The following is a 17,901-nucleotide window of genomic DNA, read 5'->3' as shown; positions in this document are numbered from 1 at the left end:
CTCTCCTTGTGAAAAATGGCACGTCTTCCCAGATAGAACCAAACATAAGGGCTCATCATCCCTATATTTGTCCTGCTCTTACTGTCTGGTCAGCCAATAAAGTTTCTTTGATCACACAATCAGACTCAAGACTGACATATATTGCAACATTTTTTTAATGTCTTCCCCCAGTACTAATGAGCAAAAGTTTGCTTCTTGACCCAAATGAAATAAACTCCACATCAGAGCATGACAGCTACAAGAACAGGATGACCACAGAGGTTGTAGTAGAGACAGATGAGTGGATAGGTGGGTTGATGATGATGGCGACAGTGGGGTTAAGACAACTAGCATTAAAAAAGCAATGTCTATACAGATCATTACAGCAGATAATCCAGAAATCATTCCGAGATCAAGGCAACCCCAAACTTAACCATTAATGATCAAACAGTATTTTGACGTCTTGTCGCTAAAACCACTTCTTAATTTGTGTCAAAGTCAAGTCACACTTCCACATCCTTCTCTCTTTGCCCCCATATTGTCTGAATAATATGGAATGTTCATTTTCAATGCTAAAGGGAATGTGTCTTGGAGGTTGAGCAAGGAATTAACATTTTTTTTTCTCTTTTTATTTCATCTTTCAATATTTTTTTTCAACACCATTTTGCTTCAGTGTTATGATAAAAAAAGACAGTGATCCTGCACGTAACTTATTTTACCTATTTAAGAGTGATGACACAAATGTTATATTTAGTCAATCTCTATGAACGTTAGCATTGTCGACTGTAAAGAGGGGTTGGTTATACATGTGCTTCACGGCTAAATTGCATAAATGGAACTGAAACCTTGGACCCCTGAACACATGCCTCCCCCTGACCAGAGGGGAAATCCAATTAACGATTGGTTTAAGGAAACTTTGGCTGATGTTTAGTGTTTAACCACAGGTGTGATAAAAGCTTTGCTCCCTCGCGCTCGCTATTACGTTTATCATTAGCAGGAAATCAAAAATCAACCTGGTTGTTGGCAAACCCATTTGAATACGCTCACTGGTCATGAGGATAACCGAATCGAATAACAAGCCGCTCCCTGCAATTGGCTGAAGGAATGCTCCAGATAAAGCAAGCAGTCCTCTCATTGGCTGAAGGAAGAAACCGCTAAAGCTTTGATTGGCAGATTGGAAAAATATGGGTGCGGTTGGCATCTCAGTCTACTTTGTGGTTTGGTTAGCTGGTCGGTCGATCAGTCAGGTAGGCATTTGCAAAGGGGAGGCTGTTTCGAGTGCTGTGCCTCTATCCAGCGATCTCTGTACAAGTGGTGACAAGCTTCTTGCCATCCCAGACAGTCTTGAACTGCTCAGGAACAGGGATCTCAGTCTGAGAGACAAAGGAGAAATGGTAGTTTATCATCACTTTTCCACATCACATGTATTACCATGTTGTTCCATAATTGCCTTTATAATGCCAATTAGACAGACAAGATTCCCCCATAGATGTACTCACATAGTCTCCGTCTTTACCAGGTACCAGCACGTTCATCTCTGAGCTCTTGGCGCTGACGATCTCGCACTCCAGCGAATCTTTGCTCAGGTACACGTGGCAACCGTCAGTCTTGTTGATGGAGATGGTGGGAACCTTGCCCAAGACCTGAATACACCAGAGGGTTAAGTGTGATTCTACTATGATTAAATAAATCTGTTGGGTACTGTGCAGAGATAAAACAGCCATAAAAGCTTAGAAAACATGCAAAGTAATCTGTAAAATGTCACACCCACAATCAAACTGGAGACTTTTAATATGTAAATGACAAAAATCAGACAAACGCTGATATGATCTGTTGTCACTGTTGTGTGATATCGCCATGTTCATTGGCTGAATGACCAGCTCCTTTCACAGTGTCCATTTCCTCATTAATGGAGATTAGAAATACACACCTGAACCTTGACGTCCCTGCAGTTGATAACCTCTACAATGCCCACGACGTCGTCAAAGACCAGACCCAGTTTCTTACAGTTGTCTACAAGAGAGGAACCCTGTTAACAAATGCCCTTCGTTGACCTTTGACTTTAAAATGTGTCCACACACGGGTACGTCCTTACCTAAAGTGATGGAGTTTATCTTGCCCTTGATCTGCAGGGTGCTGTTGTTACACTTGAAGGCGTAGACCACCTGCTTGAGCTCTGTGTCACTGATCACCATGCCCTGGACACCCTCTTGGTTCTCCTATTTGTCATTACACAGAGGAAGAGGTCAGGGGTTAGAGAGGAAATACACTCCACTCCTGAAAATGCAATGGCTCGGGACTGTAGTGATCAGTGCATGACGAAACCCGTGCATTCAGCTCAGGGGCAAACCAACACCCCACGTGTCTGAAATGCTCCCTTCGTGAGTTCACTGTAGTGGAAACTCTGCTTATATAGTAGATTCTTTCATGGTAAACCAAGTAAGTGGTTTATAAATATTTGTACATATAAAGCCTTCAACATTTTCCCATGAAGCAACAAGTAAACAAAGCCAATATTTATGGTTGCACACCAAAAGGAGTCATGCACACCACTGTTTGGAAACACTGCTGCGTTACCTAACGTTACATGTGTTGGGAAACACAGCTAGATCCTTAAAGTAACTGTCCAGTGTTTCCAGATTTCTATGAAAAATGACCATAGTCTTCCTTCCAAATAATGCATGTTAAAAAGCAGCTTCTCTGTGTTGGAATGTTGTGGGCGTACCCCAACAACAGAATGGTGTGGGCTTAAAACGGTCATTGAAAATATGAATGTGAATACACCGCTGATTGGCCAGCTCATCCTCCATGAGGAAATAGCATGCATTTTGTGTTTTTTCTCCAATTTATGCTTTGACCAGAAATACAAGTATAGAATGAGTCAACAACATTATTTGAGTTTGAATTAACAGAATATGAACTTTTAAAAGTGCGATTTTCACTGGACAGTTACTTTAGTAGATGGCAGCAGTGTATGTGCAAAGTTTAAGACTGATCCAATGAACCATTGCATACCTGTTCAAAATGTTGTATCAAGACTGCCCAAATGTGCCTAATTGGTTTATTAATACATTTTCAAGTTCATAATTGTGCACTCTCCTCAAGAATAGCATGCTATTGTTTCACTGTAATAGCTACTGTAAATTGGACAGTCCAGTTAGATTAACAAGAATTTAAGCTCTCTGCCCATATCAGATATATTTGTGTCCTGGGCCATTTTTTTTTTGTTACTTACAACCTCATGCTAATCACATTAGCCTACGCTAGCTCAACCGTCCCGCGCGGGGGGGGACATCGATCCCGTAGAGGTTAAGGGCCTCTGGAGAGAGAGAACATTGCCCATAGGAACCTTTTTCCCATAGGAGGAACTGACCGTCGGAGAAGCAGATGTGGTGCACTGACGAAGCGTTCTGGGCCAGTTTGTCAGACTGTCTTTGTTTCTCTCTGGCTGTACGGTCGAAACCCCCTCCACTGAAGCTACACTGTCTCTCTAATCCTGAACTGCCTCAACTCCCAGCCTTACATCTGAAGCCAAATATAGACATTCAATCTCCATCTGTACCATATCAATTTAAATGTTGTTTGTTTTGCTTTTTATGTGCTTTGAGATTTTTTTCTGCAATGAAAAGCGCTATATAAGTTAAATTATTGTATACCAGTGTAAACGACTTGACAAGGACCAATATCTCACCACTTTCCACTTTTTGCCGTCAAGCTCCAGAACGGGGGGCAGCTTGCGAGAGGGGGCGGCGGTGGCCTCTGTCTTGGGGGAGCTGAAGGGCTTGGGTCCTGTGTGCACCGGACCGGTCTGGGTCCTCAGGTTGGGGTTCTTGTGAGTCATTTGGTCTTTGGGCACGTGCTTCAGGCCTAGGGACAAAAAGTAAAGGTACGAAGGAGAAGGGAACACAAATATTGACTTTTTGTCATTTACCAGACGCTATTTTCCAGAGTAACGTACAGTAAGCGCAAATATACTGTAAGATGGGTGAGACATGGTGCTACTGTCCTCGTAGACAAGGAGGAATGCCTTTACATAATGGAAGACTCTGTATAATGAATGAAGGGGTTAATTTGCTTCTCACATTGTATTATTTTCTTGATCCTTTATTTAACCAAGTAAGTCACATTGAGATCGACATCTTTTTCAAGTGAGCCCTGTATGTTTCAAAGTACTTAATCAATTGAGCATCTGATTCTTGAGAACTTTTGCTGATGAATTATTCGACATGTACCCTTGGTGATGTCAGCTCCCTTGTTGAGGGAGGCGAAGAGGGCGTTACGGGTGTCGGGCCCCTGGTCTCCGCCACCGCCAGACGACCCGCTGAAGTCCATGGGAGGGGGAGGAGGGCCGGGGGGAGGAGGAGGAGCGCCACCGGCAGGGGGAGCTGCAGAGGCCGAGGCTACTGGACCCTGGGATGGACAAAAAAAACAGACAGCACATTGGTTATACACACGCCTAGACATGGTCATTTCCTGCTCTTAACAACTGGGTCTAATTCAATAAGGCGCAATGTTTGGAACTGTGCAGATAGGAACGGCTGACAAGAAACCAACACATTGGTGATTTTACCATCCGCCCTCTCTATCACACAAACAGCCTTCTTGTTGCACATAAAACCAAATACATTACTTGACAACTGGGTGTGATGTTGAACTGTGGCGACAGACAAGTCAAACAGAGCCCAGTCTGACAATTCCATACTCCGCGTGACAGATCTTCATACATGTTAGATAAACAGAATTAGAAGGTTTCTATTTGGATCCGTTCCGCCTTCATAAACACGCCCATGTCATTACTTCACTCGTATGGTAACGGTTAGGATCACCTTTCCCTACCCCCGGCACTAAGTCTGTTGTTTACGAGCAGCCGATAACGTGTAGCCCTCCTGTAGTGACATGAGAAGTAAAGAGAGAGCGAGAGTAGGGTAAAATGACTCACGCTCTTGCTCCAGGCTAGTCCGGTAGTGTGGTGCTGTTTGATGTAGTTCTGCAGCTCAGTCCAGATAGACAGGTAGGCCTTAACCCAGTCCACATGCTTCTGGTCCCTGAGGAGTAGGACACAAGGCAATTTAGCTTAGCACAACAGGAGGGAGACCAAAAAGATGAAGAAAATATACAGTATTCAACTATGAGATTAAAACCAAAACTTTTTTTGGTTTTGGTTTTAATTTAGCAGACGCTCTTATCCAGAGTGATTTACAGGCGCAATTAGGATTAAGTGCCTTGCTCAAGGGCACAGCGACAGATTCTTCACCTACTGGTCCAACGCTCTTAACCGCTAAGCTACCTGCCACCCACTTGGCAGTCAGAAAAAGGTTAAAAGGACAACAAACAGCAAATGGTCCTTACTTCTTGTAGTCCTTGAGCACACGGTTGGTGTAGAACTGGGCAGCATCCTGCATCTCCTTCACATAGGGACCTGGCTTAGGAGTCTGGAAGAGCAAGAACATCGCAGGAGATTTATTGCTCTTCAAACAGCCTGTGTGGACACAGCTCGTGTGATGGCTTACAATGGTTTTTAGATGCGTGCATTGCATTCACTGGCATACCAAAGTCTAGGTTTAACTTTGTTCATGATTGATCAGACTAAAATGCAGCAGTTTTCATTCATATTCATTACTCAAAATGATCATCAGAATTCCAGAGTTTCAACACTGATGCACTGTTGCTAAAGGGACTGTTTCAATTTCACTGCCAAACAACCGTCTCAGACTTCTACAGAACGAAAGACGTGCTTGTTTCCGGCAATCACACACACACACACACACACTGGTGACAATGCCAAGGTCCTCCACTCACCATGGCGACCCAGCCGAGGGCAGGCACGCTCTCGCTGACGGCCGAGAGGTGGTTGAAGAGGGGCGAGGAGCGGTTCTGCTCGCGGAACGTCTGCACCTGCTGGATCACTTTGGAGACGGGGGCCAGGAGAGCAGTCAAGGATGCCTATAGAGGGAAAATAACCATGACTTAAATCATAACATCCTAGAGATGCAAATAAAGGAATGTATTTACACCTGACGACAAAATATAAATCACCAACCAGGGTGGAATAACGGGCAATTAATTACTTCGAATAATACATGTGGCAAGAGAATGTAGGAAAACCATGTCATTGGAATCAGTTGACCCAATTGCTACACTGCTGATTCAATACCAATATGTCCGTTAATGAGACAACTACAGTAAATACACTGTTGAGTTTATCTAAATAATGACATTCTGTTGGAAACTATGTCATGTCCAGGGTCAAGGTGATTGCTGATGGGTGAACCAACTCACATCAGAGGGCTTCTGGGAGCAGGAGGAGGTGACCAGGAGCTGTCTCTGACATGAGAACGCCTGCTTCATCATGTCCGCCTGAGAGGGGGAGACACAGAGAAAGGGATGAGAAAAGGTCCAGGTTTGGTTAACTGAATCATACACATCCACCAATAAGCATGACATGAGATCTGAGGAACATTACTCGCCAACTTTTCCCTCTAGTGCAATTCAACTTACATGCTTCTGGACGTCGCCCCCTATCTGCTGGCTGAGGGTCATGTACTGGCCAACAGAGCCCGTGATGATGGCATCATAGGCCTCAACGTAAGCTGCCAAGGCTGCAAGGAATGGGTGGCAACGGGCAGAGATACCAATGTTAAAACGATGTGTTTGTTCTGCTTGTGAGTCATGTTTTAATTTTACCTCCATTATCAAAGACAAAACAAACGATGACAACTGGTACAGTGCAAGTTTCTTTAGCATTATTAGGACCTGGACTCGCAATTCAGTCTCAGTCTTTCCATGATTTCTCGCATCCGTGTTTCCGTGAAAAGGGTTACAATATGAAATATCCTAAAGTTTACCTCCAGAGCCTCCAGTAGAGCCACCGCCACCTCCACCACCCGACACCGCCTCCAAACGACTCACAGCCACCTCCAGCCGCTGCACCAGACTTGCCAACGCCGCCATTCCTGGGGACAGACAACACATCAGCTGATGGGTTCAGTGGTCACTGCTTGTTTACTATAAAAGCATCACAAGCAGTCGTTGACAGCAAGTGGTTTTGACTGCAGAAGTCTGAATCATTTCGGCATTTAAAGTTGTTCATTAAGTTGTGCATTAGTAGGCATACTTGTCTCGGTATGTTAGTCTGTGTTTTGTCATTCCATTACTCATACATTGTCTATAAAAAAAAAAAAAGGCAGCCTTCTGCTTTTTTTGGCAATAAAAATCAGAGATCGTGGCCATAGATACAACTGGATAGAGAACAACCAAAAGGGGGAAGACAAGTTCGAACTTTAACCAAACTAGTGGTTAAATAATGAGGACTGGAATGGGGTTGGGGGACAAGACCTCCTGAGTACAGGTATGCAGGGAATAATACTGGCCTTCCCTCCCTGTCATTCCCATTATGCAACCTTCATTGTGGCCTGTTGTCTCACTCCTCTTCAATGACTGTGCAAAGTTGCTGGATATTGGCGGGAACTGGATCATGCTATCGTACACGTCGATCCCGAGCATCCCAAACATGCTCAATGGGTGACATGTCTGGTGAGTACGGAGGCCATGGAAGTGGGACATTTTCAGCTTCCAGGAATTGTACAGATCCTTGCAACACAGGCCGTGCATTATCATGCTGAAACATGAGGTGATGGCAGCGGATGAATGGCACGACAATGGGCCTTAGGCTCTCGTCACTATCTCTGTGCATCCAAATTAAATTGTGTTTATTGTCTGTAGCTTATACCATAACCCCCCCATGGGGCTCTCTGTTCACAACGTTGAAATCAGCAAACCGATCGCCCACACGGCTCCATACACATGGTCTGACATTGTGAGGCTGGTTCGACGTACTCCCAAAATCTCTGAAACGACGTTGGAGGCGGCTTATGGTAGAGAAATGAACACTAACCTGTCTGGCAACAGTACTGGTGGACATTCATACAGTCAGTATGCGAATTGCACACTCCCTCAAAACTTGAGACATCTGTGGCATTGTGTTGTGTGACAAAACTGCACATTTTAGAGTGGCCTTGTATTGTCCCCAGCACAAGGTGCACCTGTGTAATGATCATGCTGTTTAATCAGCTTCTTGATACGTCACCTGTCAGGTGGATGGATTATCTTGGCAAAGGAAACATGTTCACTAACAGGGATGTAAACTAATTTGTGCACAACATTGGAGAGAAATCAGCTTTTTGTACATATGGAACATTTCTGGGATCTTTTATTTCAGCTCATGAAACATGGGACCAACACTTTACATGTTGCATTTATATTTTTGTTCAGTGTACTCTATATAGACCTGATGCATGTCTAGGCTAATTGAATACAGCTAAATCTATACTCAACAGTCCTCTGTGTTGACAAAGTGGGAAGTGATAAGTGTTGATAGAGCTTCTCTACTGTTGTGAAATGCCCTTGCAGGAGTGCAGACACACCCTATAGGCTGACATTGTGTAATAGAAACCGGATACCCTGTTCATCGGAGTGACTGTCTCAGGTACTGTCAGCTGAGTGGAAACACAGTCTTCATCCCATTAATGACAATGGATCCATGTCGCTCTATTCTCCTGGGATAATACCCTCACCATTCACTTTCCCAGAGCAGGGCATTGCTTGTGACATTGGGCAGGGTATGCAAAACGCTACCAAATTATTCAATGGCTCTTGATTTGGTTAGAGATAAACATTTGTGTTCTGTATAGTGTACAGATGATCACTCATGAACTGCATTTTCTGTATTTACTGACTGTATACAGTGCATTCGGAAAGTATTCGGACCCCTTTTGTTATGTTAAAGCCTTATTCTAAAATGGATTCAAATGTTTTTTTCCCCACCCTCATCAATTTACACACAATACTCCATAATGAAAAAGTGAAAACAGGTTTTCAGAAATGTTTGCACATTTAAAAATAAACTGAAATACCTTATTTATATACACTACCGTTCAAAAGTTTAGGGTCACTTAGAAATGGCTGTTTTTTGAAAGAAAAGCAACTTTTGTCCATTAAAATAACATTAAATTGATCAGAAATACAGTGTAGACATTGTTAATGTTGTAAATGATTATTATAGCTGGAAATGGCAGATTTTTTATGGAATATCTACATAGGTGTACAGAGGCCTATTATCAGCAACCATCACTCCTGTGTTCCAATGGCACGTTGTGTCAGCTAATCCAAGTTTATCATTTTAAAAAGGCTAATTGATCATTAGAAAACCCTTTTGCAATTATGTTAGCACAGCTCAAAACTGTTGTTCTGATTAAAGAAGCAATAAAAAAAAATGGCCTTCTTTAGGCTCGTTGAGTATCTGGAGCATCAGCATTGGTGGGTTTGATTACAGGTTCAAAATGGCTAGAAACAAAGAACTTTCTTCTGAAACACGTCAGTTTCTGGCCATTTTGAGCCTGTAATCAAACCCACAAATGCTGATGCGCCAGATACTCAACTAGTCGAAAGGCCAGTTTTATTGCTTCTTTAATCAGAACAGTTTCCAGCTGTGCTAACAATAAAATAAAATAAAAAAGGTTTTCTAATGATCAATTAGCCTTTTAAAATGATAAACTTGGATTAGCTAACACAACATGCCATTGGAACACAGGAGTGATGGTTGCTGATAATGGGCCTCTGTACGCCTATGTAGATATTCCATAAAATGTGTCTACACTGTATTTCTAATCAATTTCATGTTATTTTAAATGGACAAAAAACTAGACATTTCTGTGATTGAGAGAAAAGCTAAGTGACACCAAACTGTTGAACGGTAGTGTAAGTATTCAGACCCTTTGCTATGAGACTACAAATTGAGCTCAGGTGCATCCTGTTTCCATTGATCATCCTTGATGTTTCTACAACTTGATTGGAGTCCACCTGTGGTAAATTCAATTGATTGGACATGATTTGGAAAGGGACACACCTGTCTATATAAGGTCCCACAGTTGACAGTGCATGTAGAGCGCCGAAACAGGATTGTGTCGAGGCACAGATCTGGAGAAGGGTACCAAAAAATGTCTGCAGCATTTTTATTTAACTTGAATTGAAGTTCCCAAGAACACAGTGGCCTCCCATCATTCTTAAATGGAAGAAGTTTGGAACCACCAAGACTCTTCCTAGAGCTGGCCACCCAGCCAAACTGAGCAATCTGGGGAGAAGGGCCTTGGTCAGGGAAGTGACCAAGAACCCGATGGTTACTGACAGAGCTCCTCTGTGGAGCTGGGAGAACCTTCCAGAAGGATAACCATCTCTGCAGCACTCCACCAACCAGGCATTTATGGTAGAGTGGCCAGATGGAAACCACTCCTCAGTAAAAAGGCACATAACCACCCACTTGGAATATGCCAAAAAGCACATTAAATATTTTCAGACCATAAGAAACATGATTCTCTGGTCTGATGAAACCAAGATTGAACTCTTTGGCCTAAATGCCAAGCATCACATCTGGAGGAAACCTGGCACCATCCCTACGGTGAAGCATGTTGGAGGCAGCAACATGTTGTGGGGATGTTTTTCAGCTGCAGGGACTGGGAGACTAGTCAGGATCAAGGGAAAGATGAACGGAGCAGAGTACAGAGAGATCCTTGATGAAAACCTGCTCCAGAGCACTCAAGACCTCAGACTGGGGTGAAGGTTCAGCTTCCAACAGGACAACGACCCTAAGCACACATTCAAGACAACTCAGTGGCTTCGGGACAAGTCTCTGAATGTCGTGGAGTGGCCCAGCCAGAGCCCGAACTTGAACCCGATAAAACATTTCTGGAGACATGAAAATAGCTGTGTAGTGATGCTCCCCATCCAACCTGACAGATCTTGAGAGGATCTGCAGAGAAGAATGGGAGAAAATAGGTGTTCACAAATACAGATGTGCCAAGCTTGTAGCGTCATACCCAAGAAGACGCAAGGCTGTAATCGCTTCAACAAAGTACTGAGTAAAGGTTCTGAATACTTGTGTAAATGTATTTTTATTATACATTTGCAAACATTTCTAAAAACTTGTTTTTTCTTTGTCATTATGGGGTATTGTGTGTAGATTGAGAAAAAACGCAATTTAATCAATTTTAGAATGCTGTAACGTAAATGTGGAAAGTCAAGGGGTCTGAATACTTTCTGAATGCATTGTATATCATTTGTCCATCTTTGAATGTGTTATGTATGCAGAACCGCAACCGAACTTTCCCCATGGGCATAATAAAGTAATCTTATTTTGTCAAATTTGGTGTCAGTGCAAACCCTTGACCTAAATGTATGGGCTAGGCATGTGCTTGTAAAATAGGCTCTTCAAGGGCTGGTGGACCCAGAGTCCAACTCTTATTTTACTTCCGTGCAATGACTCAACCTAGACCTGCTGCGGTTAAAGCAGGGTGAGTCAACTTGTGTTGCTTATATGGACAGTTAGGAAACAGTGCTTAAAGTGCACATGGAAAGTAGGAAGAAATCTTCTAATTGCGCACTGCAGCTACGGACGGTTGGAAGTCCTCCAAGTGATGAGCACCTGGAAACTAGCCTGTCCAGGGAAAATAAATCTCGGGTTTCTAAAAACTGCAGGTTTCAAGTGCGTTCTATTATTCAAGAGACCATTGGCAATAACACATTGTTTCACTTTTCAGCATAGATATCAGACCCTGTGAATGAGGGATTTTAGTATGTTACACAATATTCTCCAACACACTCGGGGTAGACGTGCGTTCAGACATATTAGGGAGAAGGAGTTTAGGCGCAGTCTGTCTGCGGTGTGTTCTGGTCAAGGATAAAAAATAACGTATTTTCTGCTTTAGTAATTAGAAAATTATGGCAAATATACGCCGGCGTCTTGCGCCTACCGGTATCCAGTCATACACACCGTTTGAGCTAGACAATGTTCCATCAAGCTATCATGGCTAGCTAGCTAGCGAAGCACCGCTAATCTTCACAAACCGATGATAATGAGATTGGGAGTCGGCCGACTCCCAATCTAGCCTATGCTAGGTAGCTAACTGGAAACAATGACATAGCTAACGTTAGCTGTGGCGTATTCATTATGCAGATTCTGTTGCAAAACCTTAATTAAAAGGAAGCAAACGGAACGAAACGGACTTTGAAACCTGAATTTGTCCAATAGAAACTCTCGCTTTACTCTTTGGTTCTTAAACGGTAACGTAAACGGTTTCCGTAATGTACACATACAACACCCTGTTTTGACAGAAAGAGTATGGGTTGGTTAACAACAACTAACGATTTAGCTAGTCAGCTCGATCCCCTCCCTCTGTGTTTCGACATTCTTGTATTTTAAATGCATACCCCTCCCTTGTAGTGTTGCACACTAGTATGCGAAAATAAATAACTACACATTTGGGTTGAGTCGTTCTAACATACTTAAATGCATAACACTATTCCAATAATGAATAATGTCTAACTAATACAATTTGACATAAAGCCAGCAATCATAACGATCATTTCTGAGCGTTTCCTTCATGCAATGAGGTCGGCGGCGCATTATGACATGGACTATTATGCACCTAAAACAATTTACGGAGGAATAATATAAAGCAGCATCCTTACCTGCTAAATTGGACAAGCACTGATTAGGTCTTTAAATCACGGTCAATTGTCTGTAGGAGCTAGCAGACTTAGTGCTCTGCCTATTCTTCCAGTATAAAACAGACCGTACAGTATGAAGATGGGCTAAAACTGCCTCTCCAATAGAAATCCCCGATCACGCTTGTAGGCGATGTCATGGCGACGTTGGCTAGCTAAGCTCATGCGTAGAAACACGTCATCGGGTCTAACGGTTGTCTCTTGTTAAACTGCGCATGTGCAAGACGTCAAATCAAAGGCACTCCTTCGATATAAAGTAATTTTTTACGAAATTTAAAACGTGTCAGTTTGACACTTTAACACGGTTGGCGTAATAACATGTTTAACTACTTAAGACATTGGCTCGAATCGAAGTTGTGCTTTTAGATTTCGAGAAAATTAACAACTGAGGAAGAATTGTTCCCTTCTCTCATTGACTTCTCAAACCCTAAACCCCGACCTGCTCTGTTTGGTCTGTAACGCAAGCGTTCCCGAAAGGCTCTCGATGTTGCGCCTCTGGGTTTAGAAACTCTGTGGAATGATTGTGGACGTTCCCAGCTGTCACCGCGCGGATTTTCCGCTCTTATTCGCGCAACAATTCCTTTCCCTTATAAAGAGAACAGAGAGAGAGTGCAGATACATGAAATAGAACACTAAAACATTATTCCTCATCTTCTGAAATAAAAATGTCATCCCACTCTCTGGTCTCAATTGCAATTTATCTGTCATTGTTCGAAACACATTATGGCTCCATCACTGTTATAAAATGTCATAAATTCGCTCTGGCTATCTACTCCGATTAAGAGCACTCTCGTCTGAGTGTGCTAAAGGGCAGAGTAACTGATGAATGTTAAAACGCTCAACACCCGTTGAATATGGCCGGTGTCAGTAAACGTCGGCAAAAAAAAGCATAATAAAATTGTTGACAGCAGCACAGTTAGTCACCAAAGCTCATAACACGAAAATAGCCTAACCAGCTCTGCTAGAGCGAGTGTCTGGAAGTAGCTAGCCAACATTAATTAGCCAGTTAGCTTGGGTGCTTGACTGCCGTTCAGGTCAGAACGCTCGGATCAACCCCTACTCCTCCGCCAGAGCGTCCAGTGTACTCTCTGAATTTACCAACGGACAATCTGACAACACCCTGAATTTATGAACGCGCTGAGCGCACTCTTACACTCCAGATATATATCCCTGTATATCAGCATCTGATAGTAGGGTACACCTACTGACGTGACTTCTACACTCACTAACCCTCAGCCTCACAACAATTCAAGTCAGCACAATTTTGAGCCAGTTTTGACTACCTATGTAATGGAGGTGGTTCAGTCAACCACACTGGCATGATGAGTGATCTTACTAGTGACACCTAAATGCTTGCGTTAGCTCCGCGGCCCAAAGCAATGTCTAGGCTTTATATCAGTGGGCTAACAGTCTTGTGGTGTACAGAGTTCAAACCTAGATAGTCACATTGGTGCATTGACCGGGATTCAGTCAATTTATGCAGCCTATCACGGGTCAATGTGGAGAGGAGGCCTGCAGTGTGACACCCAACCTTTAACTTGAAGAGGTTAGGTCTAAACTCAGAAGGCATCAAGATAATCAGCTTCATTTTCAAATGTTTTTTTTATTGGCCAACAGTCTTGTTGAACCCAGGTTCAAACCCAGACACCAGCATATAGATCCCCACTGCCCTTCTCACCTTAGGCTGCCATAACAACCTGTAAATATATTTGATCAGTATCACTGCCAGTCACATGAGTGAATGACTGCCATCAATGAACTGATTTGCTTGCTGTTAGTAGTTCCATAGGTTGCAATAAACGGGTTAATAAACATCATTGGTTGCAAGTAGTCTCTTAAATCAAAACAAGTCAAATGAAATAGTTGAACTCAGCGTTCCCCCCTAATTCTTGTCTGAACACAGCTCTTGTGTAGCCGTTTCAGGTTAGGGGATAACAAGACACACCAATCCAACTGAAACAATGGCAGTGTTTAAAAGTACTAGAGGCAGACTGGCTGATCTATAAATCACCTTGCATCCAAATAACAGTGATCAGAGACTGTAGAATTGATACTTTCAAGCACCAATTTTGTTGTTAGCCCACCCACTCAAAATCTCTAATGGGAGATAGATTTAAAGGCATGCTCTGGAACTTTGTCAACTAATAAAGTCTTTTTCACTCTTCATTTTTGGGCTCATGAGCGCTACTTTCAGAACTACCGGCTAAAAAGCATACAAAAGTACCAGAGAATCTCTAACTCTGTCTCATTACTGAGTGGGTATTGAAAGCCATTAGGTCAACACTGGTGTGATGATCGAAACAGACGTACAAACTGCACCGTCTAGTCTATGGAGAGATCAAATGTCAAGCAGGCGGAATAACATTGATGAGACCACAGGCGGCCAACATCTCAGATGTCTTCATCTCATCATTTAGTGTTATGAAGCACTAAAGGGGAACCACAGTCAATAATGGTCAGCCATAAAAGAGAATGTGAAATCTTTAAGTGGCAATAGAATTGATAGCTGTGCGGCAGTGTTTTCTCAATGGTTCACAGTCTCCTTGGGTCAGAGAGCCAAAGACTTGTTTAGACTTGTGACTGGAATAAACAGCATTTGTTTAAACTTTTGCAGATGTTTTAGATTAGCCATAGCTTTAAAGACTTTGGGAGTCTTGACAAAAAAAAAAAAAGGTGGACAACGTAAAACAGATTTGATTTTAATTTACAGATAATCCAGTTTCATAAGGTCTGGTCACATAGTGAGGAGAACCCTTCACTTAAAGGATCGTTATTTATCAATTAAATGAACACAGAATCCCTTTCATTTTGTGGCTGCGCCCTCTCTGCCGCCACAGAGGACTCCCAGAATGCTGCCAATTCGACTAGCGCATTGGAGGAATAGCATGAGATGACTTTGCACTGAGAAAGGTTCAGTAAAAAAAAAAGATTGCTTATTTCACAGAGGGTTCCTCCGATTAGATCGGGGGCTTTCCTCTTAAACATTCAACAACCCAAAAAAGTATCTCTAAAGTCATACTGAAGGGTCAGGTTCACAGTAATCTTCATGCAAAGTGACAACACCACTCAAGTTTGGAGGAGGTACGTGTCGGGCAATGGAGAATCCCACCTCTCTGTATCTACAGCTGAACTGAATAAATTGCTAATCTGATCAATATGTGTGGATCAGCACTTGTTCAGTTAGCAGCCTGTGAGAGCAGTGAAGATGCAGACAGACATAGCCATTGTGAGCGTGAAAAACAAAGTGCGTCAGGATAAAAATGGTCGGCCAAAATAAATCTTAAAAACAGACAAGACGTTAAGTGGTCTTCCAGGTTCGAACAGTCGTTAGTATCTGAGGTGAGTAGGAACCATTGCCCCTTTCTTCCCCATGTGTCATTGGTGTCTTCATCATCTCCCAGGTACACAGTAATAGGGGTGGGGGTGTCAATGTTGTGTAGTCCAGTGTGTCTTCCAGTGAGTTCATACAGTATGAGGCATGGCTCTCAAAAAACAGCATTTCCCAGGATCCTCTGACTCTGACCAGCATGGCTGACAGCAACAAAAGCAGTTTCGACTCTCAATGCTGGTTAAGTGTCAAACACACAATGCTTTTCTGAAACGACATTTTGGCACAATTATCAAAAGCGCACATATTTCGATTTTTAGACACATTCAGGCACACACAACTCATGCAGGCCTAACCACCATTCAAACATTAATACATATCATGACTGCAACTGTGCTCTCATGCACAGATATCTAGATTTGTTTTCATCTAGACAAGTCACTTGTCAACCATTTTGTAACCTGTCAGAGTAGAGTAGGAACATTCAGGCTAGTCTTCACTAGCAGTCTCCCGTTTTTTCCTGGGGGGGTACTTTCTCAGTGTCTCAGGGGTGAACAGCACTCAACTTGACATTCTGACCATTCGTTCCCCTATCAACACCCCCCCCACACACATTTTTCCTTTAAATGGTCTGTCCTTCTTAATCTTGGCTCAGTGTGGGCGCAGGGGAAGTTTAAATACAGGGGTGCGTGGGTGGGAGGCTTGACCCTGTGCCCAACAGGGTTCTCTCTCATTCTCCAGGACCCATATGTCTTGAGTGTCCTATGGGTGGGGAGGTGTACGGTTTGTGTGGTGGAAAAGAGCAAAAGAGAGTGGGTGGTGAGGGTTTAGGGGTGGGGAGGGGTGTTCCACCACCCTCTGTTGCTATAGCAGCTCCTCTCTTTGCTTTTTGCTCCTCTTGGGGCCCTGGCCGTTTTCCAGGGTGCCGTTGTGGGGTCGGAGGAGGTGTCCTTGTTCCCTGTCTGTCCATGGGACCCCTCCCTGGCCGTCGTCACTGTCCAAGTCCGAGTCAGAGCGCATGAGGGCTGAGGAAGAGGGGGCAGGGGCCGGCTTCATTCGGCCTGGTGGGGGAGAAAGGGAAAGGAATTTGCTGTTTTCAACATATTCTAAGATAATAAGGCACAGAGAGTAGGTCGTGTGTGTGTGTGTTACCAGCTCGGGGTGGGTGTAGCTCCAGGCCGTCCTGCTCTTCGCCATTAAGCATCTTATAGCGGCTTTTGCTCTTGTGGCGCATTTTACCCTTACGCCTGCTCAAAACACACAGTCCTGTCAGTCTGCTTATTCCACATTACTGGATGGACAACAAGCATGTATTTATAACAGAGTAGCACGCCATGCAATGTAAACGAAGCAACATAATATTCATGTACAAAAATGTCAAACGCTAACTTTAGTGGCACTCTTACCCACGGCAACAACACACCATACCCCAGACAAAGGTCGCGATGGCAACCACGATCATGAAGGATGCTATGGTCACATACAGCACACTCCATTCTGAAAGAGAGGGGGCCAATATAAGTCGCAGGTTGTCAGAACGAGAAAGCGCGAATTCAGCACTTGATATTTCCATTACGTCGGCTTTCCGCTGTGCATCATACTCAGAAGTAAATTCATGTAGTCACGTGAGTCTTCACAGTATCCTAATGTATAATGGCATAATCTTCAATTTCACGAGGGTCCACTCCGCTCCTCACCACAGTTGCTCTCTTGGTCCCACAGCTGTCCTTTGATGAAATTCTCCATCCAGAAGGGGTGGCAGACGCAGGTCCGCGTGAATGAGTCGCAATCCCCGTGACTGGAGCAGTTCAGCTGGCAGACTGCAGGGGGAGAGAGACGTTAAGAGACGTGAACTTTGAATTCCGTCAGGCCACAGGTTTTCTAGAGTCTTCTTGACATCTTCTTGGTCAAAGACGACAATCCTATCCCAACTGTCTTTTAAGACTAGTCTATCTAACCTGGAGATTAATAAAACAAATATATTTAGCCAAACTTCAAGTTGTAAGTTAAAAAAGAGGTAACGGTAAGTCAAAATA

General features: G+C 43.4%; 2 protein-coding genes across 4 annotated transcripts in view; both read right to left on the bottom strand.

Moving 5' to 3' along the window:
- Positions 1-137: 137 nt before the first annotated feature.
- LOC115173450 (adenylyl cyclase-associated protein 1) lies at positions 138-12,653 on the bottom strand. The gene is made up of 13 exons (XM_029731523.1): positions 12,502-12,653; positions 6,825-6,932; positions 6,478-6,578; positions 6,259-6,336; positions 5,779-5,922; positions 5,329-5,411; positions 4,919-5,024; positions 4,212-4,389; positions 3,671-3,846; positions 2,075-2,198; positions 1,910-1,992; positions 1,479-1,622; positions 138-1,352 (listed from the first exon to the last, which is right to left on the bottom strand). Exons 2-13 carry the CDS (start codon positions 6,928-6,930, stop codon positions 1,269-1,271), a joined length of 1,407 nt encoding a protein of 468 aa, XP_029587383.1. The 5' UTR covers positions 6,931-6,932; positions 12,502-12,653; the 3' UTR covers positions 138-1,268.
- Positions 12,654-14,120: 1,467 nt separating this feature from the next.
- The window catches only part of LOC115173448 (dyslexia-associated protein KIAA0319-like protein), a 30,112-nt gene continuing 26,331 nt past the window's right edge, over positions 14,121-17,901 (bottom strand). For all 3 annotated transcript variants that reach the window (XM_029731516.1, XM_029731518.1, XM_029731517.1), the window contains exons 19-22: positions 17,563-17,685; positions 17,272-17,362; positions 17,018-17,112; positions 14,121-16,926 (exon numbers count right to left, since the gene is read on the bottom strand). In XM_029731516.1, coding sequence (XP_029587376.1) covers positions 16,730-16,926; positions 17,018-17,112; positions 17,272-17,362; positions 17,563-17,685 — 506 coding nt within the window. In that variant the 3' untranslated portion in view covers positions 14,121-16,729. The remainder of the gene's footprint in view (positions 16,927-17,017; positions 17,113-17,271; positions 17,363-17,562; positions 17,686-17,901) is intronic.

Source organism: Salmo trutta, chromosome 34 (assembly GCF_901001165.1).
Source record: "Salmo trutta chromosome 34, fSalTru1.1, whole genome shotgun sequence".
NCBI classification, from domain to species: Eukaryota; Metazoa; Chordata; class Actinopteri; order Salmoniformes; family Salmonidae; genus Salmo; species Salmo trutta.
Note: the sequence above shows the minus strand (reverse complement) of the source record. Positions and strands in the feature narration are given on the sequence as shown.